Source organism: Misgurnus anguillicaudatus, chromosome 10 (assembly GCF_027580225.2).
Source record: "Misgurnus anguillicaudatus chromosome 10, ASM2758022v2, whole genome shotgun sequence".
Taxonomy (NCBI): Eukaryota; Metazoa; Chordata; class Actinopteri; order Cypriniformes; family Cobitidae; genus Misgurnus; species Misgurnus anguillicaudatus.
The window spans coordinates 33,428,676-33,451,656 of NC_073346.2; the positions used below are offsets into that span (position 1 = coordinate 33,428,676).

General features: G+C 38.0%; 1 protein-coding gene across 9 annotated transcripts in view; it reads right to left on the bottom strand.

The window, feature by feature from the left end:
* Positions 1–22,981, bottom strand: part of cspg5a (chondroitin sulfate proteoglycan 5a) — a 56,516-nt gene that overhangs the window by 17,716 nt on the left and 15,819 nt on the right. For all 9 annotated transcript variants that reach the window (XM_073872414.1, XM_055211021.2, XM_055211017.2 and 6 more), the window contains one exon: positions 14,175–15,072. In XM_073872414.1, coding sequence (XP_073728515.1) covers positions 14,175–14,905 — 731 coding nt within the window. In that variant the 5' untranslated portion in view covers positions 14,906–15,072. The remainder of the gene's footprint in view (positions 1–14,174; positions 15,073–22,981) is intronic.

Sequence of the window (22,981 nt, forward strand, 5' to 3'; positions counted from 1 at the left end):
TTCTTTGACTCTGCATGTTGTCTCTGGCTCCATATGAATTATGCATGGGAGTCTGTGCATCTTCTGCACCAAGGGCAAGTTAAAATTCACTGCCTTCAGCATTTTTACCATTCATATTTGCAGGCACCAGTGAGTGACACTCGATGCTTTTATCTAACTGTAAGTTTCTTCCAAACTGAACTGTTTCAGTGTGACATTTGTCTTGAAAATGCAATCCATTGTCAATATGTGTGTATTTAAAAGGCGCTAAAATGGTGGAGTTTGGATCTTTTTTGGAAAAAAACAAGTGTATGAGCAGTCATTATTCTGTCCATCTGTACCTTTTTGTCTAAGAATCAATGTGATCTGATTCCAGTAACATATGGCACTTTTCCATTGCATAGTACCCCAGGGTTTGGTTTAGCTTACTTTTGGGGAGCTTTTCCACTGGGTGCAGTACATAGTACCCAATACCTTTTTTAGTACCACCACGTTTGGGGTTGCAAGCGACCCCAGCTGATTCCAAAACGTGATGCGAAAACACTGTAGATCACTAATGGGTCTGAGCGAATCATCACTACCAGCGTCATCGCTATAATGTAAAAGATTAGCTTTACCCTCATGCTAGCTTGCGCTGTCGAGTAAACCTGTTGTCATCTGTGCTTTGTTGTAAGTTTCCAAACTCCCTTTTATGCACGTATATGCTTAAATGCAACTTAAATGAGGCTCAGCTGAGTCATGTGAGACGGAGGTAGTGATAAACGCGATATGCAAACATCTATTTGTGGTGGTCAATTTAAATTTTGTTGCGGACTGAGAAATAAATGAATATGGGAATGTACATCGACACTCATACATGTATGATGTCACAGCAGTAGGCAGTGCAAATGTAACGACACGCGTATAATCCCTCCCACTCCAATGTGTTAATAAACTCAATGAAAAAGCTAACCAAGCCAAAATGAGGTGAGCTGATCTGAACTGACCCAAACCAACCCGTGGGGTACTATGCAATGGAAAAGCACCAATAAGTAGTCATTCTGCATAATTTATAGTATTCCAAATATGTTCCTAAACAGTAGGCGAAAAGTACCCGGATGACCTTCTACTTCTGGCAAGATCCCAAAGTGTTTATTCAATGGAGCCTTTACTATCCCTTGAGCTTACGGGAGAGGAGTTATCCAATGAAGAAGAAGAAGGAGAGGCGTTGTTTTATTCAAAAATGTCCAAAAGCGGTAACACGGCTATATTCACATACAAATACATATACTAAACAGCTGCCGATTGTGCTTAAATTGCGCTAGTTTAACGTCATTCCAGTTAACGATTTACTTGTTGTTTTGACTATGTTTGTCATGTGATTAATCCTAATGGCGGATGTAGTACGTCCAAATTAATTAATACTAGTATCCATTTTATACATAGTACCTACAGTTTTAACAGTCAATGAGTACTTCATCTAATTCAGTAACTATTGTCACAGTATGCGATTTTGGACGTCGCCAATGACATTTCACAAACCCAAATCATCAGTAAAGACTGCAACCATGGTCACCTCGTCCTCTCTCGCCCCCACCCGCACATACATTTGCACACAGAAATGTAAATGTCTAGAAAGAAAGGAAGTCATCTTCATTCACAGCCTTGGTGGTCACGGGAGAGGGTTTCTGAGGTTTCTTTCCTTTTCACGACAGCATCCTGTATGCCCCTTTGTGTCTGCGCCAACCCAGAGCGAGATGAAGGAGAACGGAGTTTTGGGGTTTGGCATGGTGCCATCAAGGGCATTCAATCCCAGAAGGGAGAAGTGACGGGTGTGTTGATGAGGTCACGCATTTAAATGCGTCTCTACAGCATCCCGTCTTTTCAGCCCTTCAGCTGTTTTTCATCCACGCTTCCAGATCTCAACACTTCTTCGATTGTGTTCGTTTCCTCGGCGTGTTTGCATGCAATCTAAATTACATTCTACACCCATTCTCCTGTCTGTTCTCCAACTCAGCCCTCCTTTCAGGGGGTTTTCAATTCCAGTCTTTCCATCTTTCTTGTTTTGTATCCGTTTATCTTTCTCTTTTCTCCACCCACTTCTGTTCATAGCTGCCTCTCTGGGTCGTGAGCCCTTCTAAACAAATCTGAAGATAAATCTGTAATGCAATCTGTCACATTTAACGTGAACTTTCTCCACATACAGAGCCTACAGCACTGAACACAAATCATCATTTATAACATTTACTGCTATGTAGTTCTTCTAAACAATATATTTTTTCTAACGTCGAACACACAAGAAGAAATTTGAATATCTGTTTTGTTCCTTTCTATGCGATTATATAATGGATACACAGTAAGAACGCTGCTTTGTTTTAAAATATGGATGGGTAAAATATGGATTAAAATATGGATAAACCCAACCGCTGAGTTTAACTTAATCTGGGTTGCTTTAACCTAAAATGCTGGGTTGTGCATGGTTGGGGTCAGATATGGACCTTTTCCAGGTTCATTTAACCCAGCAGTTGGGTTTGTCCATATCTTACCCATCCATGGGTTAATACAACCCATAATTTTATAGGGAAAGCTTTCAAACTTCAAAAATATATTCAAAAGCACCCTAAAAAATGGTTTGGTAACTGACTGGTTAGGTGGGTTTGCATGTTTGTTTTTAGAAATTCACATCTGCTGTAAGACACATCAGTTTTGCATATATTTAGACTGAATCTGGGTGGTTTCACTGGCTTGAGGGTTGAATCTGTGCCGTTAACCTCTGTTTTGAAATATGGACAGTTTATGAATCTGGCATGTGGACAGATGGTCACGCTAAGCCTGTGTTTGTGTGTATAAGTGCACATGTGTGTGTGTGTTATTTAGGGGATTGGGTTTTGAGATGGATGGATGCCAAACAGCGCCATCTGAGCAGTAGCAGGCAGTAGTTGAAACAGATGACATGATGACACTTCCATCATCTCTTTAGATCTCTTAAGACCAAATCTCACCTCAAGCACAGGTCTCGCTCCTAAAACATATAAAAGTTCAGTGTCCTTTAATGAAGTGTTAGTCCACATTGTCAAACTGAGCCTATCCAAATGCCAAGCACATTAACTCGAAGCCTCAGGTTTATCACTGTGCTCACCGAAATCACAAAATCATGGAATATACCGAAATCACGGAATATCCATAAACGGTATAAAATATGGACGTAGTGTCCGTAATGTCAATAGGGCTGCAAGATATACCGAAATCACAGAATATCCATAGACTGTATAAAATATGGACATAGTGTCTGTAATGTCACCCGTAAGTTTTTGAAGAGCATTTTTGAAGCTCAAAGATGTCAAAGCCTACCTTCGCCATCTTGGCAGCACGTCACAGCGCGTCACTCACTGATAACTGAAAACAGGCAAAGAGATGAAACGTGGGTGAAGTCGAGGTGCCTGGTTGCTAAAATCATGCCTGCCTAGCTCGACGTTAGTGACTTTAAGGCTTAATATAATTTAAACGGATTTATAAAAAGTTACAAAAAGATTTAGCCCCCTCACAGTTGTCATGAAGGGAACAATTTGCTATATATAGACCAAAATGACTTTTTGTACCAGGCTGTAAACATTTTTATTTTTGCTGTAAAGTTGAGCATTTTAAGATGGGGGGGGGTCTATGGGATTGACTCCCTTTTGGAGCCAGTCTGTAGCGGCCAGTCGGTTAATTGCAGTTTAAATCACTTCCGTGTTGCCTTCACAAGAGAAACCGGAAGGTTGCCCATTGGGAATACCGTAAATGTGCATGCATACCGTTAAAAACATACCGCAATGGTTTGCAATAGGGGTGCACCGATAAATGCCGATATACACTAATATACGAGGCCGATAACTATTCTGAATCGCGCAGCCGGTCACATTGATCTTCTGCATGAGAGCGCCCTCTGGCTTTTGAATGTAGCAGCATTTCACCGTAATTCATTGAGAAGCATAGCAAGCATAATCGGCCGATATATGGGTGCACCCCTAGTTTGCAATAACTGAAAGATTTGAATACTTCAAAAAGTTATGCATAGTTCAATTTTCAGGGCAATGCAGATTTCATTTTCAGTTTTTTTATTCAAATTGATTTGACAAACTTTAAAGGAATAGTCTACTCATTTTCAATATTAAAATATGTTATTACCTTAACTAAGAATTGTTGATACATCCCTCTATCATCTGTGTGCGTGCACGTAAGCGCTGGAGCGCGCTGCGACGCTTCGATAGCCATTTAGAGATAAAGTTAGAAGTGACCAAACACATCAACGTTTTTCCTATTTAAGACGAGTAGTTATACGAGCAAGTTTGGTGGTACAAAATAAAACGTAGCGCTTTTCTAAGCGGATTTAAAAGAGGAACTATATTTTATGGCGTAATAGCACTTTTGTGAGTACTTCGACCCGGCGCAGTAACACCCTCCCTCTCCCATTATGAGAGGGAGAAGCGGAGCGGACTTTTCAGGCGAGTCGAAGTACTCCCAAAAGTGCTATTACGCCATAAAATATAGTTCCTCTTTTAAATCCGCTTAGAAAAGCGCTACGTTTTATTTTGTACCACCAAACTTGCTCGTATAACTACTCGTCTTAAATAGGAAAAACGTTGATGTGTTTGGTCACTTCTAACTTTATCTCTGAATGGTACCATTGAATGAATGGGGCTAAGCTAAATGCTATTGAAGCGTCGTAGCGCGCTCCAGCGCTTACGTGCACGCACACAGATGATAGAGGGATGTATCAACAATTCTTAGTTAAGGTAATAACATATTTTAATATTGAAAATGAGTAGACTATTCCTTTAAGCATTATTGTACCGCATACCATATACTGTATCATTAAGCAAGTTATTGCATATCATATTTTTATTCAGTATAGTGCAACCATCAATAACTGGCTGGGCTACAGATTATTTAGAGAGGATGCAACTCCCCTGTGATGGTGGAAGGGTGATCCCCAGATTGAGAATCGACACACTTGAAGACCCCTGATAGTAATAAGCCAGGGGCTGAGAAGGATCGAGACTGGATTAGGACCGATCTAATCATGGCCTACTTTGTCTGTCACAACAATGCTTTATGTCCATCTGTAAGAAAATCATTTACTAATCTTAGTTTTAAACAGGCATACCACGCAGATGCTGAAAAGTATAGCCAAAACATTTTGATCACCCCCTGGTCATAAACCCTGCCCTCTCTGTGTAAATGAATGGGATGTGAGCCAAACTTAAAAATCAAACTACACTCTAAGGGGCCAATTACTACAAACGCGTTTTAATCTCGTGGAACCACACTGCCTTTTTTATCACTTTAGGGACGGTTCACATTTCACGTCTAAAACCGCACGGAAAACGCCACTGTTGGTTGATTCTTGTCACATGACCTTGCGTTTGCGGCATTCGGAAAAGTTGAGATGTTTTTAACTCGATGTGGTGCGGACGCGCCTGGAATTTTTTTTATATTGCTAGGCAACCACCACAAATGGCCCACCTCTCCCCTTATTTCAATAATAAGACAGATGTGTGGATTCTGGGACAACGCATTTAGTGTGTTGTCCCTAAACTAATGTACACTTCAAATACATTTTTCCCAACATTAGTTGTTATTTTTAGCATGTTTAAAGGAATATTCCATTTTCTCAAAAGAAAAATCCAGATAACTTACTCACCACCATGTCATCCAAAATGTCGATGTCTCTCCTTGTTCAGTCGAGAAGAAACTATGTTTCCCGAGGAAAACATTGCAGGATTTTTCTCATTTTAATGTACTTTAATAGAGCCCAACATTTAATACTTAACTCAACACTTAACAGTTTTTTTCAACGGAGTATATCAAAGGACTATAAACGATCCCAAAAGAGGCATAAGGGTCTTATCTAGCGAAACGATTGTCATTTTCGACAAGAAAAATAAAAAATATGCACTTTTAAACCACAACTTCTGGTCTAGATCCGGTCGTGATGCGTCAGCGTGACCCCATGCAATACGTCATGACGTCAAGAGGTCACAGAGGACGAACGCGAAACTCCGCAACACGTGACCTCCCTACGTCACTACGCATTTACGTTAGGTCATTGTGGTTTAAAAGAGCATATTTTTTATTTTTCTTGTCAAAAATGACAATCGTTTCGCTAGATAAGACCCTTATGCCTCGTTTGGGATCGTTTATAGTCCTTTGAAACTCCGTTGAAAAAAACTGTTACGTGTTGAGTTAAGTGTTGGTGTCTATTAAAGTCCATTAAAATTAGAAAAATCCTGCAATGTTTTCCTCAAAAAACATAATTTCTTCTCGACTGAACAAAGAAAGACATCAACATTTTGGATGACATGGTGGTGAGTAAATTATCTGGATTTTTTTTAAGAAAATTTAATATTCCTTTAAGTACTTTTAAGTGTTTGTTATTCTAATTAGTTTGGTTTAAGTTACTTATTAAAGACTAATTAAAAGGGGTGTGAAGACTTGATGTGTGTAATTGTGAGTCAAAAGGGAAACAAGCAGGGCCTTGATGGACAGCTCCATTTCACGATCACTACTACACAGACTCTGGCTCCAAATGAAGTCATCGGGGGCAATATGTCAGCCGCCATTTTTGAGATATTTTGGTTTCCTTTTTTTACTTTTGAAGTCTATGGAGACACGTCGTCCATCTTTTTTTACAAATGTTGTGGGCTCTATATATGTAAAGCTCTATCTATAGCATTTGGGACAGGATGGGTATCACCAATATACTGGAGGTTTTTAAAGCTTGTATGTTTGCTACTAAGGCACGAGTAAAAATTTTTGGAAACTGACAATACGTCACAAATATTTGGAAATTAGCTTGGATCATTTCTTTAATCATCTTTTTAAATCTCTTTCAATAGAACCATATCCCATCTCTGAGCTAAAGACACAGTTCAATGGAAAAAAAGTTGGATTTTCAGTGGGACGTCCAGGATGAATCTAATTTTGTCTGATAAGATTAAAGTCTACATTTGGTTTACTCCAAGTTTCACAGTAAATGAGTGTAAAGTGGCTCCACACGCCCTGTGTGCCAGAGGGATTTGCATGGGAGGTTGGAATGAGATCTCGTTGCAACAAAATTTCGAGATCTAAACATCGGTTATGTTTCATGCCATATACAAATTGACACATACAGTAAATAGATTTTGCCTGTATATTAAATTATCTGAATACACAAACATAAAAACACACTGTATTGCTTTCATCTGTTTCCATGCTGAGAACAGAGAACTCTGACTCACACCGGCATGTTTTTCGTCAAACATTAAATTCCTCCAAAATTACGCATTTGTTTTTCATGTCCGAGTGAATGACAAACACCAGAAAAGAAAAGGAAAAAGGAAAGAAGAATTCTGAGATTGTAGTTAATATCTTAATTGTTTGTTTCGGCTGCATAGTATTAAGAACACCTTTAGAGTAAATGGAGTAAAAAAGGTCTCCATCTTCATATTAGAAAAAAACCCAAGTAATGTCTCAACAATACGTAATCAGATTTGTCAAGACGTTCAAGTTAAACATTTTCTCATAAAATTATTAACAGAACAAATATTCAATTGTTTCTAACATCCGAGACAAAGTTGATACTTAAATGTAACAATTCACAATATTAAATCTGCTAAGCATTTTAAAGAGCCACCTCTGAGCAATAACAAAAATGCTCTCTTTTATTAAATCTCTGGTAAAAAAAGTTTTTTACAGAAAGCCCAGCTGTCTTCTGTCCACACACAGGCAGATCTAGACAAATCACTAAAAGTGCATGTGCATGGGGGGTGGGGACAATCCTACGAAAAGATGTCTGAGCCCTTAACATTCATCCTATTAATAAGATCACAGCAGTGAATAAATCAGTGTGTTGAGATGAGCCTCATGTAAACAAAGCCAACATGAGACACAGCTGCCCAGAGTTCTACTGACCCACTTTAACCAGGTCTGATTTGGGGAGTGAGGAGGGTTAATCAGCCCCAAAGGAGAGGTTTCGGGTAGGGCATCTGTTTGCATTGCGTGCACTGTGATACATTTGAATCTTCAGAGGGTTACATTTATGGCATTTGGCAGGTGATTGTATCCAAAAAAAAAGGCCCAGAGAAGCAATAATTGCTGAATACTTAATACTGAATTATAATTACTGTAAAAATGTGAATGTGAAGTGTGAAAACTCGTGCAATACATACGCCAAATTCCAATTTTGCGTGCATATGATATGCCAGTCCTTCTCGTTTACTTAAAAAGCACCAATGATGCAATTCACAATTATATTTCCATTGGTGTGTAGGTGTGTACTAGTAATGCTAATTATATGCAAAAGGTACATACCCCAAAGTTAACGATAACGCCAGTTATTTTCTCCGACGTAAAATTCTTTTCTTGGACTACAAAAAATACACAGATTGTAGGCAACAGTTTACTTCCTGGGATTGGTGATGTAGACAACACTGACATTATCTTAATTCCTCCCGATTCGGACTCACAGCCTGTAAGTTAACTCCAGTTAGCATTGCATTATGCGTGAATCTTTCAAACATGGTAAGGAGTGTCACATTTCCAGCTTACATCAGACGTATTCAGACCAATCACAACGTACAGATTAGCTGGCCAATCAGGGACACTTTTTAAATCTGTGCGTTTCAGGAAGAGAGTGAAACTTTGACCTACAAAAAGGCAAAGTATGTGTAAAACAATGTGTTTTTTAACCATAAACCACACAAACACATTGCATTATACCAAATACACAAAATAACGTTGTTTTTTAGCAATGAAATAGGTGCTCTTTAATACGGCACATCTTTTTATGTTTTAAGTATTGGTTTCTCAATTTTTTTCCAGTTTTTTTTACCATTGTCGCTTGGGTTTGGGTTAGAGCAACTTTGTTATATAAAATAACATCCTATCCCAAACCCCAGTTCTAACCCCAACTCCAAGCGACCATGGTTAAAAAGACAAAAACATGAAGAAACCTATATATTAAATGACATCCTAAAGCAAATGCCAAATCTAACCCCAAACCCAAGCGAAAATGGTTTAAAAAATTGAGGAACCAATAGATAAAACGACACAAAGAGATGCGCCGTATTAAGTGAACGGGAAGGAATGGGGTATCATATGCAAGCAAAATTGGAATTTGGTGTATGTATTGCACAAGTTTTCACACTTTGTGCTATTTATACGCATCTCCGTGAAACTGGGTAAAACAATAAGCCACATTTTTAGCAAGATCATTTACTAGTGCCCATTTATTAGAAAAAATGGTACAAAAGCTGTCACTGTGACATTACCCTTTACAAAGGTAAAATGTACCTGAGGTACCAGTATCAACCTGTGAGGTACTAAAATGTACATTGAGTTACAAATATGCACCATTTAGGGTTAAATGTGCACTTTTTGAAATTGACAGCTTTGGTATTTTTTTCTGATTATGATGATATTATTTTATGAAAATAATGAATCATTTTAATATATCACTTAGGACTGTTAGACAAGCTATAAGAAAAATGTATGTAAGATTTTAAAAATATCTTAATACAGCAATGAAATTAATTTGAAAGAAACTGAAGATTTTTTTGTAACTGTCCAATAGCACGGCTCGATTTATTCTTATAATCTTACATGTATCTCCTGTAGAGTTTACATAAGACATTAACACTGCTCCTTTTTACAAAAAAAGTCAAAAAATGGACCATAGCTGTCACTGGGGCGATACGCTTTTAAAAAGTGACCCTAGACCATGAGATTTATGCATCAAATAAATAAATAAATAAGCTTTTCATTTATTTATGGTTTGTTAGGAAAGAAAAATATTTGGTTGAGATACAACTATTTGAAATCTGGAATCCGAATGTGCAAAAAATATAAATATTGACAAGTCCTTAGCAACACAAAATACTAATGATAAATACATTTTCTATATATTTATGGTAGGAAATGGACAAAATATCTTCATGGAACATGATCTTTACTTAATATCGTAATGATTATTGGCAAAAGCAAAAAATAATTTGATGTATTATTGGCTATTGCTATATACCTGTGCGACTTATGACTGGTTTTGTGGTCCAGGGTCACATATTAGTACCTCAGAGGTACCAAATGTATGCATATCTGTACCTACACATTAGGAAATTTTTCAGGGTACTGCCCCAGTGACAACTTGGGACCATTTTCTCACACTTTTTTTTCTGACAATGCACTAAACTCTGCAAAAAGGGTTTCATTCAAAAGATCAGATCTATGTTATCCACATTCATTTTATATCTCTTCGCTCTTCATGAAAGCCAACAACTGTCTCATGTGTCAATTATTTATTTTTCATAAAAGACTTTTTGAACTCTACAATTTCTCTTGATCTATGAAAGACAAATTCCCGAGCAACAACTTTAAAAGTATATCAGAATGGATATGAGCACATTTGAGAATTTATTGCAAACCGTAACCTCTGGACTGGTGTAGTCCGGCTGGGGTCAAAGCCAGAGCTATTGCCCTGATCTAAAAAGAGGGATGGGCCAGAAATTGATAGCCTTTTAAAGGTTGTTAATAGTCACAGGCAGGCCTGGAGGAAGCCCTGAGGTCATGATCACAATGTGAATTACAACCTCTGGTGCATTGAATGGATATAGACAAGGTGCCTGTTCATTTTCCCATTCATGCACCACTAAAACCCTTAGGGGGAAGTATTTTAAGAGTTTAATCTCTGTATTAGATAAGACAGGTCTACCCTGCCAAAACCTGCTAATTTATTATGTAAAAAATGTGGATAAACACATTTTCAGGAAGCTTTAGTCTAAAACGTCTACCACCCCCAAAACAACCTAAACTGTCCTTACAAATCACATCTTCATGTACTTATCTTAGCTTTTTTTCATAATCCTCACTTTGACCTCTTTAAAAAGGAATATTGTATAGCAGTTACTGATGATAAATACTTTTGCAGTAGATAGATTATTTTTAATGGTCTGATGGACAATGTTACTATCATTCTTCTAAATTAAACTCCTTCATAATATTTTTGTACAGTAAAAGACACCCTCATTGTCATAATGCAAGACAAATGAAAACAAAACAAGGTCCAAGCACGTAAACTTGAAACTAGTGCAAATGTGGGTCACATGCTTGGGCAAAAACAGTTTAAAATAATCTGGCAGCGAGAGGGAAGTTTCCTAATAAACTCTGCTCGTAAAGAACTGAGAAAAACATGTGCGGCTTTCTGCTGTGCAGCACTCGGACTGTCATTGTGTGAGGGTTTTGCCTTTGATGCTGGTCGATGCCGTGTTGCTATGCAGTTGCTAAGTTGTTTTGAGTGTGTATAAAGCACTTGCTAGGGTGTTCTGGATGGGTACTAGGCCATTGCTGTGTTTCAGGTGGTTGCTAACTGGCCCAAAAGGTTAAAAGGATCCACAGAAAACACTGATTATCAACAAATGATTTCTAAACATTCTTCAAACAACACACCAAAGCAAAATGGCATGAGATGTTTTGCACTGGGGTAAGAAAATTGAGTAAGAAAAATAAACTTGCCTTAAATACTTAAAGGGATAGTTCACCCAAAATTAAATATTTTTATTATTTACCCTCACGTTGTTCCAAACTTGCAAAATTTTTTGTTCTATTAAACACAAAGCAAGATATTTGTAATAAATATATTTGCAACATTTACTTCCATTGGAAAAATACTATGGAAGTCAAGGGTGCTCAAAAACTGTGTTGTTACAAACATTGCATACATTCGGGTGCATAAACTCAATTTAAATTAATTTTTCGAACCCCATTGACATATATGTTTTCTTATTTTAGGCATAAACCAAATCCATTTAAAGAGCACCTAATTCATTGCTAAAAAAACAATGCTATTTTGTGTATTTGGTATACAATGTGTTTGCGTGGTTTATGGCTAAAAACACATTTTTCCTTACCATACATTTTTGTAGCTCCAGATTTCCCTTTCTTTCTGAAACGCACAGTTTTTGTATAAAACTGTCCCGGATTGACCAGCTAACCTGAACGTTGTAATTGGCCTGAATACCTCTGACGTCAGACGGAAATGTGACACTCCTTACAATGTTTGAAAGATTTGCGCACAATGCAATGCTAACAGGAGTTAATTTATAGGCTGTGAGTCCGAGCGGGAGGAATTATGATAATGTCGGTCTTTACTACATCACCAATCCCAGGAAGTAAACCGTTGCCTACAATCCGTTTGTTTGTTGTAGTCAAAGAAAAGAGATTTACGTTAGAGATGATAACTCGCATCATTGTTTACTTTGGGGTCTGTACATTTTGCATATCGTTTACATGTACTAATACACACCTACACACCAAAGAAAATGAAAAATCATGAATTGGACCATAGGGGATCTTGTAGAAAGTTGCGTCACTCCGCCGCCATATTTGCAATGCCTCCCATGTCTTGTTAGAATAAGAGAAACAATACCTGTCGATTTTGTGCATGTGCAAAGTCCCTCATGCAAAGAATTCCGATTGACGATTGGCTCTTTTTACTGGGAGGCGGGACTAGAGCGGCCATTCTGACTGTTATGATCTCCCCAATTCATTCAATACCAGTGGCACATCTTGTTACTATTAAATATCTTTGCATAAACTCACTTAAATTTGCCAAAAGCAGTAGGTACATCCGAGTACTTTCCGTCTATCGTTTTTCGAATACTATGAATTCGGACACACTATTCATCTTGCTGATTTTCGCTTATACTATATGTGACCCTGAACCATAAAACCAGTCATAAGGGTCAATTTTCTGAATTGAGATCTGAAAGTATGGTTTGTTAGGATAGGACAATATTTGAAGAGTTTGGTTCCAAAACGCAATAAATCCATTTTGACTAATTTCGGTAAAAACGTGTTTTCTATACAAGAAAGTGACAAGATGAAAACTACTATTTTCTGTTACTTTCACATAACATCTTTAAGTTATAACAACATTTTAAAAAATTAAAATTCATAATTTGATTTTCAAAGATTTGTTATAAAAACTGATTATTTTGTCCACAAAATGCAATAAATCCATGACAAGTTGACAGCGATCAGCTAAAAAAGGTTTAGGTCCTGCTCGATTTTTGTTGGCTTCGCGTAAAATAATGGAAAGTTTTTCATAAGATCCTCTGGGGTCGATGTCTTAGCATGACAGAAGCTTGATGCTGTCGGGAGAACAAGCAACCGGCCTTTTGCCGTCTCCCGAGTGCCTTGCGTAAGATTTTGATCTTTTTTCTTTCCCATCACAGAAAATCACCACAGGTTTAGCAACGCCATCAAAGTATTATTTTGTTTTTCTTTATTTGTTGATCACGAAGTACAATATGAGAAAAACTAGGATTCCGTAAATTCAAGACGCCACGATTGTTGTTTACAATGCATGGAATGGAATGATTTGTTGAGCGGATTTATTGCATTCTGCAGAAAAGGAGGATTATCGCGTTTTGGGAAAAAAGGGAGAAAAGATGACAGAATAACACGGCAGATATTGGACTTTGTGAATTAACTTTTTAATACTGCCCTGATACAATACAGATTTTGGCGGTAACTCTTTTTTTAAAATGGCGTTTATCGCGTTTTGGAACCAAACTCTTCATTTGTTGAGATACAACTATTTTGAGAAAAAAAATGAAGAAAAATTGAGAAAATCGACTTTAAAGTTGTCCAAATGAAGTCCTAGCAAGTTTTGATATATTTACGGCAAGAAATGTACAAAATATGTTCATGGAACATGATCTTTACTTAATACTGTGATGGGAATTTTCTAATTGATTTTTATTCTTCTATATTTTTATTCTTTTATATTTATTAATCTTTTTTATAAGGAGCATGAGAAAGTAGTTATTAGCAACTTGTTGAGAACTGTCTGACCTATATTTTAATTAGCAAGTTAGGACTCTCTGTCTAGCACATATACTCCTATGTCTAATGCAAAATAACTTTTGTAGATAGTTAACAGTCACAGAGAAAATAACTGGAAACACCAGCTATTGAAAGACATGCAGAATGTCAGTAGTTATGGTTTCCACCACAATCCCCTAATGATTTTTGGCATAAAATCCTTAATTTTAACTCATACAACGTATTGTTGACTATTGCTACAAATATACCAGAGCGACTTATGACTGGTTTTGTGATCCCGGGTAACAGTAAGAAAGTAGGCGATTTTGCATGCAGCGTAAGTTTCATTGACTGCTAGTGTTACTCTAAAAGCTTACCTGCACAACACCTGAGCTCCATCCAGGCTGTAACACTGGCCACCATTGAAGCAGTAGTTGGCCTTCAGGTCACACGGAGACCTGCAGGTGTCGTTGATCCGGATGAAACCCTGCCGACAGCCATTACTGGACTCAGAAGCGCTAGAGGGAACACGTGGGTTCTCTTCCACAGTGGCAACTTTGACCAGCGTTTTATCTGGGTTGGAAAATTGTGGAGGGAGAGGCTTGGGTGGGGTGGTGGTGGGAAAGTAATCTTCGTAAGTTTCAGTAGTGCTAGTGTAGGGATAATCTTCTGAAGCGGGGGACGTGTTGTAGTCGTAATTATCTGCCATGGCCCAGGAGGTGGCTTCACGTCCCTGAAGCTCAGGAAGTGTCACAGACGTTGGGTCCAGGTTCCTGCGGCGGGAATCATGGTCAAAGAAACCTACAGTGACTTCAGAAGGGGAAGGAGGAGGTGAAGTAGTGGGGGGGACTGTAGGAAATTTAAAATCTGTATGATCAAGGTCAAACACGGTGGTCTCCTCGTCTACTTTAGGGTCCTGCCAGGGTGGCTGCGTAGTCAAGGGTCGGAGTTCGTCGTCAACTTCCTCCTCCGGTTCGTCTTTATCCATAATTGAAGGGATTAACAATTGGTCGTTCTCAGCAGAGTCGGGGACGATCGCTGGGGCTGCAAAGGTGGTCGTGGGAACCTCAATGATAACGGTACTCGGTAAAAAGACCTCCTCTATCATACCACTGGCTTCTTCTTCTTTGTGCTTTTGTTCGGTGGGAAGAGGTAGGACCGTGGCTCTGATGGACGGTGATACCTCAATTATCTTCTCTTCTGGAGCTTCAGTTGGCAAGGAGGTCACGTTAACAGCAATATCCACTTCGGTTTCATTTCCCAACAAAAAGTTACCTGTTAAAAGGAGCAGATTACAGTTAGGATCACTCAACGAAACACTGAGACGCATTCTGGAAATGTTACGGCAATGTACTAGGTCCCCATTCTGGGAGTGATCACAGGATTAATTCCAGGACATGTCTTCATTCACACAAAAGGCTATTTTATGGCAATTTTCTGGGATCAACATGCTGTTTGAAAGAGGTTTAACATGACAATCGGGGTAAGTAGGGGTGCAGTAGCACCCCCTAATTTCACAGGATTGTAAATGCCACATAAATTTTGGTTTATTTAAATTTACATTAAGAAAAAGTTCGAAAAATGGAAATAAAGTGTCCAAAGAGTGTTTAGTAGTAATGAAAGTATTTTTTGGGTAGGGTTACTTAGGGCACACTCACACTTCTTAAACCAAACTGCTCCCGGGTGCACTTGACCCCCAAAACCTGGTTCGTTTGACTACTGTGATCGCTCTGTAATGTTGGTTAATCGCGCCCTGGCAGGCTTGAGCGCGGTTCACTTGGGCTCAGGCACAGTTCAAAAGGAGAGACTATAGTAAATTTATACATACACACACACACTCCGAGGAAGAGTTTAAACTAAGTATAATAAGGGACACTCCACTTTTTTGAAAATATGCTAATTTTCTAGCTCCCCTAGAGTTAAACATTTGATTTTTACCATTTTCCATCCATTCAGCTGATCTCCGGGTCTGGCGCTACACTTTTAGCATAGCTTAGCATAATCCATTGAATCCGACTAGACCATTAGCATCGCGCAAAAAAATTAACCAAAGAGTCTCGATATTTTTTCTATTTAAAACTTGACTCTTCTGTAGTCACATCGTGTACCAAGACCGACAGAAAATTAAAAGTTGCGATTTTCTAGGCAGATATGTCTAGGAACTATACTCTCATTCTGGCGTAATAATCAAGGACTTTGCTGCTGTAACATGGCTGCAGGAGGCTTAATATGATATTACGCAGCAGCTAAAAATAGTTCCCTTAGTAACTTTCAATAGCAGGGGACATTTTTCGGCAGTGCGTAATATCACTACGCCTGCTGCAGCCATGTTATAGCAGCAAAGTCCTTGATTTTTACGCCAAAATGAAAGTATAGTTCCTAGCCATATCTGCCTATAAAATCCTAAAAAATTAAAATTTTCTGTTGATCTTAGTAAACGATGTAACTACAGAAGAGTCAAATTTTAAATAGGAAAAATATCCAAACTTTGGTTATTTTTTAGCACAATGCTAATGGTCTAATCAGATTCAATGGATTATGCTAAGCTATGCTAGCACCAGACCCAGAGATGAGCTGAATGGATTCCAAAACAGTGAAAATCAAATAATTAACTCTAGGGGAGCTGGAAGATAAGCATATTTTCAAAGAAAGTGGAGTGTCCCTTTATTTCTCAGAGGATATTAGAGATATATAGTGGTCCGGACCTCTGTGACATCATAGCTGGTTACCGCCATACACACAGCTCCCCACCCTAAAACATCTTTCCGTGCCCCTGCTTGTAACCAAACTCCAACTCAATTTACTCTTCTGATGTTTTATTCGAGAGTCTCATTTTATTAATTTATAACAGACAAGAACATGTGTGACATTTCGCAATTGCTTTAATACTTTAGAAAAGAAAGAAATATGAAGAAACGTGTTGCGGCTTCTGCCACAGGAAATAACGTGTGTATTTTTGGAACGGCATTGGCACTTTTAGAATATGTGCCCAGCCACCAGCACGCTTTAAAACACAGCATCTGGGTAGCAGCTTTCCTGTTAGCCTGTAGCTGTACGCAAACTAACATGACAGCCTCCGACTAAAGCTCTAATGATGCCTGTCTTGTGTTCATTCTCCTGTATCATTATCTGACAGTAAAACCTTCAGTATTGTCAGAACACATGCACGTCTGTGTTTCTTCTCATAACATTGATAAAAAGCAAAGTGAATGTGACCCGAGACGTTACATGTGACAGTGGAGACTGAAGCGTTCTGGCGTCTCTTTTGGCATCTTTGGAGTCACTCCAGGTTCCCAAAAATGGCCAGATGTGCTCGGTCTGGGTTTTATTAGTGAATGGGAATCACTAATGCAATATTTCTGTTACATTTCTGAGAATAATGAACCTGATAGAGCTCTGCTATGATAACACATGACGTTTGCAAGACTAAAACTGAGCATTTACATCTGCTTTCGTGAGAGATGAATGTGACTTTCAAACAGATGTAAATCTATTCTCTAATGCATAAACACGCCACACACACAAGGAGGGCGGGTACTAAGTGGTAAAAAGATTTGTACCTTTAAATCAACAAGCAGCACAAGCTCTTTCAAAATCATTTGATGTAAAATGTCTAGCACTTTGGAACACAGCCTGTCAGAGCAATTAGTTTAGGTAAAAGATTATTTGATTATTTAAAGTACACTTTTTATAACAAATAAGTGGTAGAAGGTTGTGTTATAAGTGTAAAAGGTCTTGGGTCCGAACCCAGGCCCAGGAAACATATACTGAGTAAAACAAAATGTCACTTTGGATAAAAGCCTCTGCCAAATGCATAAATGTAAATAAAACAGAAAATAAAGAGGGATAGTTAAAGGGATAGTTCACCAAAAGAAAAAAATATATATACACTCACCTAAAGGATTATTAGGAACATCATACTAATACTGTGTTTGACCCCCTTTTGCCTTCAGAACTGCCTTAATTCTACGTGGCATTGATTCAACAAGGTGCTGAAAGCATTCTTTAGAAATGTTGGCCCATGTTCATAGGATAGCATCTTGCAGTTGATGGAGATTTGTGGGATGCACATCCAGTGCACGAAGCTCCCGTTCCACCACATCCCAAAGATGCTCTATTGGGTTGAGATCTGGTGACTGTGGGGGCCATTTTAGTACAGTGAACTCATTGTCATGTTCAAGAACCCAATTTGAAATGATTTGAGCTTTGTGACATGGTGCATTATCCTGCTGGAAGTAGCCATCAGAGGATGAGTACATGGTGGTCATAAAGGGATGGACATGGTCAGAAACAATGCTCAGGTAGGCCGTGGCATATAAACAATGCCCAATTGGCACTAAGGGGCCTAAAGTGTGCCAAGAAAACATCCCCAAGACCATTACACCACCACAACCAGCCTGCACAGTGATAACAAGGCATGATGAATCCATGTTCTCATTCTGTGTACGCCAAATTCTGACTCTACCATCTGAATGTCTCAACAGAAATCGAGACTCATCAGACCAGGAAACATTTTTCTAGTCTTCAAATGTCCAATTTTGGTGAGGTCGTGCAAATTGTATCCTCTTTTTCCTATTTATAGTGGAGATTAGTGGTACCCGGTGGGGTCTTCTGTTGTTGTAGCCCATCCGCCTCAAGGTTGTGCGTGTTGTGGCTTCACAAATGCTTTGCTGCACACCTCGGTTGTAACGAGTGGTTATTTCAGTCAAAGTTGCTCTTCTATCAGCTTGAATCATTAGATTCAATTGAATTGATTAGATAATTGCATTAATGAGACCCATCAGAGGCCCCATTGACTTCCATAGTATTCTTTTTCCTGCTATGGAAGTCAATGAGGCCTCTGATCAGTTCGGTTACAAATATCCTCAAAATATCTTCCTTTGTGTTCATCAGAAAAAAGAAAACTGTACAGGTTTATAACAACATAAGAGTCGGTGAATGACGATTTTTGGGTGAACTATCCCTTTACGTGCTTCCTCCCACTTTAGAAGGTTAAATGAAGATAAACGAAACCAGAAAGTCTCATGTGAACAGAAAGAGAAATAGAGACAAAAAACAAATAAATCTGAAATTTTGTCTTCAGCATCTGCATGTCTTTACCAAAATGTGAACGGACAAAAAAAGAATGCTGTGTTGATTTTAATGTTACAAGTATAATGACTCATAAAACATCAGTCTAATTGTGTGGGACTACATAAAAAACAGATGAGTAATTAAAAATCATGACACATCTATTTGCGTTAAAAGAAAGTGTTTTACACCATTAGGAAAACAACAAAATGCTAAGTAATAAAGCTTTTGTTTAAGCAGTGTAATGATGTTTGCTGTTTAGAGGATGTGGTAAATTGCATAATGATGTTTTATTGAGACTCATGCAGAAACGTTAATCTAACCGGCGTGAATGAGAAACCAAAGACCTGACATTCATAAGAGATAACAGTAAATGCACGTAAATCGATTTTCAACCATTAGCGAATGTGTGTCACGGATACTCGCCTGTAACCTAATCAAGACCAGGGGTTTTGAAACTGCACACTTTCGTTTCGAGACATATCTCCTTTCCACTAGTTAGGATTAATTCCGTAAAATACAGAGAATGGCTATAGATTGTGTGGATTAAATACTCGGATCAGGGTCAGATCTTTATGGCCGCGGCATTATCCAAGATCTCTATACTATATAATGCGTCTCATAGACAGGACGCATTACAAAAGTGCAAAACCGGGGCAATGGGCACAGTGCAGCCTGAACAGACACAAATGAGTCCTTGTGTTTCCCCTTTTCTATTAGACGGTCAAATCTTGTTATGTAATACTTGGTTACCCCTTTTCTTTCAAGCACCCCATTACAGACCTGAAGGGGGGGTAGTGTTTTATATAGTGGCCAGGACGGTTGTGGAGGGAGATGGCTGTAGGTCTCAGCTGCATGAATGCTGAAGTGTTTGTGAACCTTTCAGACATCAAGGCTGGATGTCTATGAGCAGTGACAGGTCGTCTGGAGCTCAGATGCTTTTCTAATGGCTGTCTGTGCAACTACAGGACCTCAGTGTAAACAGCTACTACTAGAATAGCCTTGTTTGACTTTTTTCTGTCACCTACTATTATATCGTGTTTTGTTAAGAAGTCAGATCCAATAAAACTATGGGGTGATTCTCGTGAAATTAGACTTATGAGGTATCATGAAACATGTTGATAAAAAAAGTAAATGTTATCAAAATAAGAAGCATACAGTTACAAACATCTCTTCATGTCCTATTTTGCACATGATTTCAAATGACATCATACAAAACAATTTTGTTGTTTTTTCCGCATTTAAGGGGAAATTTTCATTACCGCAACGTGTCCATGACTGGATTTGCGTTCTTTCACATGGAAATATTTATAATTAAAAAATCTAAAAAATAAAAAGCTTCAATGCATGTTATACTATAAACATTTACAGTAAAGAAACATGTAGTATTTGGTGATCATTGGTAAATGTAGAGATAATAATAAGGAATATAAATGTGTCCAAGACCAATTTTCTCATCCTCCGCAACAATTTTCAATCATTGTTTAAGCCCTCAAGAAACTAACATTTTTAATAAAAATGTTGGAAGGGAAATAATTGCCTGTGACACTTAAGATGGCTACCAGGTAAACAGTTCTTATTTTTTCTTACAAGTTCTTAAGTTAAATTTTTTTTGTCGTAGTAGACATCTTTTTAGTTCTCATTACCGAAACATGAGTTTGTAAATGCCAACCCAGTCTCACGGAGTTGCGTATAAATAGCACGAAGTGTAAAACTCGTGCAATACATACGCCAAATTCCACTTTGGCGTGCATATGATATGCCAGACCTTCCCATTCACTTAAACGGTGCATCTTTTTTTGTCGTTTCATTTATTGGTTTCTCTTTTTTTTTGCTATTTTTTACCATTTTCGCTTGGGTTTAGGGTTAGATCATCTTTTTGTTATATAAAAATGACATCCTAACCCAAACCCCAACTCCAAGCGACCATGGCTTAAATATGGACAAAAACATGGAAAAACCTGTATATTAAATAACCTCATTAAGCAAATCTAAAATATAACCCTATACCCAAGCAAAAATGGTTTAAAAAACAGAAAAAATTGAGAAACCAATAAATAAAACGACAAAAAAAGATGCACCGTTTAAGTGAATGGGAAGGACTGGCGTATGTATTGCACGATTTTTACACTTCGTGCTATTTATACGCATCTACATGAGACTGGGTAGGTAAATGCATATATTTAATGTAATATCATATTGCGGTAATGATAATTTTTGATAATGATAATCTAAAAAATGTAAATAATTCTATAGGAAATATTTTTTTAAATATTCTAAAAATAAATGTTATAGTAAGTTCAGACATTAATCTTATAAGTGCAAAAAAAAGAATTGGCTTCAAGGGCCTTTTAAAAATTCTGATGCTGGACGCCTTCTAAATCTGGCTTTCATGAGAATCACCCTATGGGATATCATATGTGACCCCCATCTGTGAAAATATAAACTTGATATTTTTAATATTGAAATGAAACTTGAAGAACCAATCATTAAACAATAAAGACTGACGATTGTCTAGGGTAGGGGCTTAAAGATCTCATCTTTAATCACTGGCCAATTACAAGTAAATCCTGTATCTTAGTTGACAGAGCATTGCACCTAGCATCCAAAGGTTGTGGGTTCGATTCCCTGGATAAGGATGAAAAATTTATATCTTGGAGGAACTGTAAGTCACTTTGGATAAATGCATCGATGTCTATGTACACATAAATCCTCTCACCACAATGAAAATGTTTAAGTCACCCTAGCAACCCTACACACGACTCTACTTTTTACATTAAAGGGGACATTCCATGAAAATCATACTTTTTCCATGTTTAAGTGCTATAATCAGGTCCCCAGTGCTTCTACCAACCCAGAAAACATGAAAAATAGCAACCCTGTAACTTTGTTTTGGTAAGGCTCTCTCTGCAAGCATGTGAATAAATAGGTCATGCGGATTTCGCTCCCCGCATGACGTAGTTAAGGGATCCTATTATAATGATACCGCCCCTTCAACTGCGCTATCCAACCATGAACGGCCTCACGAGTGCGATAGACAGAGAGAAAGAATGACTGACAGCACGACTCGTTTGTATTCCATCAAACACAAACAGGAGCCTACAATCTTATAACTTGTAGTTTTAATAATCTTTCTAAAGATGGAATTAACGTTCTAAAGGATTAACGTTACCTTAGTGCAAGAGAGAGAGAGAGAGAGAGAGAGAGCGAGTGAGCGAACGAACGAGAGAGAGAGAGCAACGCGACGGTTCGCTTTCAAGTAAGTTATGTTGTTTAATATGTTTCTCTGAAGTTTATATGAATGAAGACGAGGATTAATGCACTGCACGAGACAGAGTGAGTGAACAACGCGTATTCACTATCATACACAATAAGTAAATATGTTGTTTAATGTTTCTCTGAAGTTTCAAATGAATGAGGAGTTACAAAATAGATGAGAGACTGACAGAAACGCGAATGTGTTCAATATGTGTACACACTAATCTTAAACATGTCATTTGATCTGTTTCTCTAAAGTTTAAGCATTAAACGTGTTGTTTTATTACAGATCATTTAAATGTGCTCGTGTGGTTTGGTCAAAAAGTAAACTTCTGAGTGTTTGTGGACGTGTAATTTATTGTAACATGCTGAAAATCATTGTGCCTGTTTAAAAGCAGCATGAGAGCTAAAAGTCTTTATTTTTATTCTACAATGTTTCCCATCTGCTGATAAACATGTATTTAGTATGCACAAAACAGATAATTGACTTTTTAAACATGTTCAAATATATAATGCTTAACATCGCTCACTAACTTCTTTCGTGAGAGAATCTCCCTCGATGTAATAAACAAATTTAATCTAATCTAAAAATGCTCTGTCTGACTACAGCGCCAGCGCTTGAGACTCCGCCCACCTGAGCAGCTCGTTTGGATTTAAAGGGATACACACAAAAACGGTGCATTTTTGCTCAGCCCCATAAAGTGCCTATTTTAACATGCCACAATAAATTACCTATATGGTATTTTGAGCTAAAACTTCACATATGTACTCAAGGGACATCAAAGATTTATTTAATATCTTAAAAACGTCTTCTGGAATGTCCCCTTTAAATAATTATTCAGGTGTTAACAGTCCT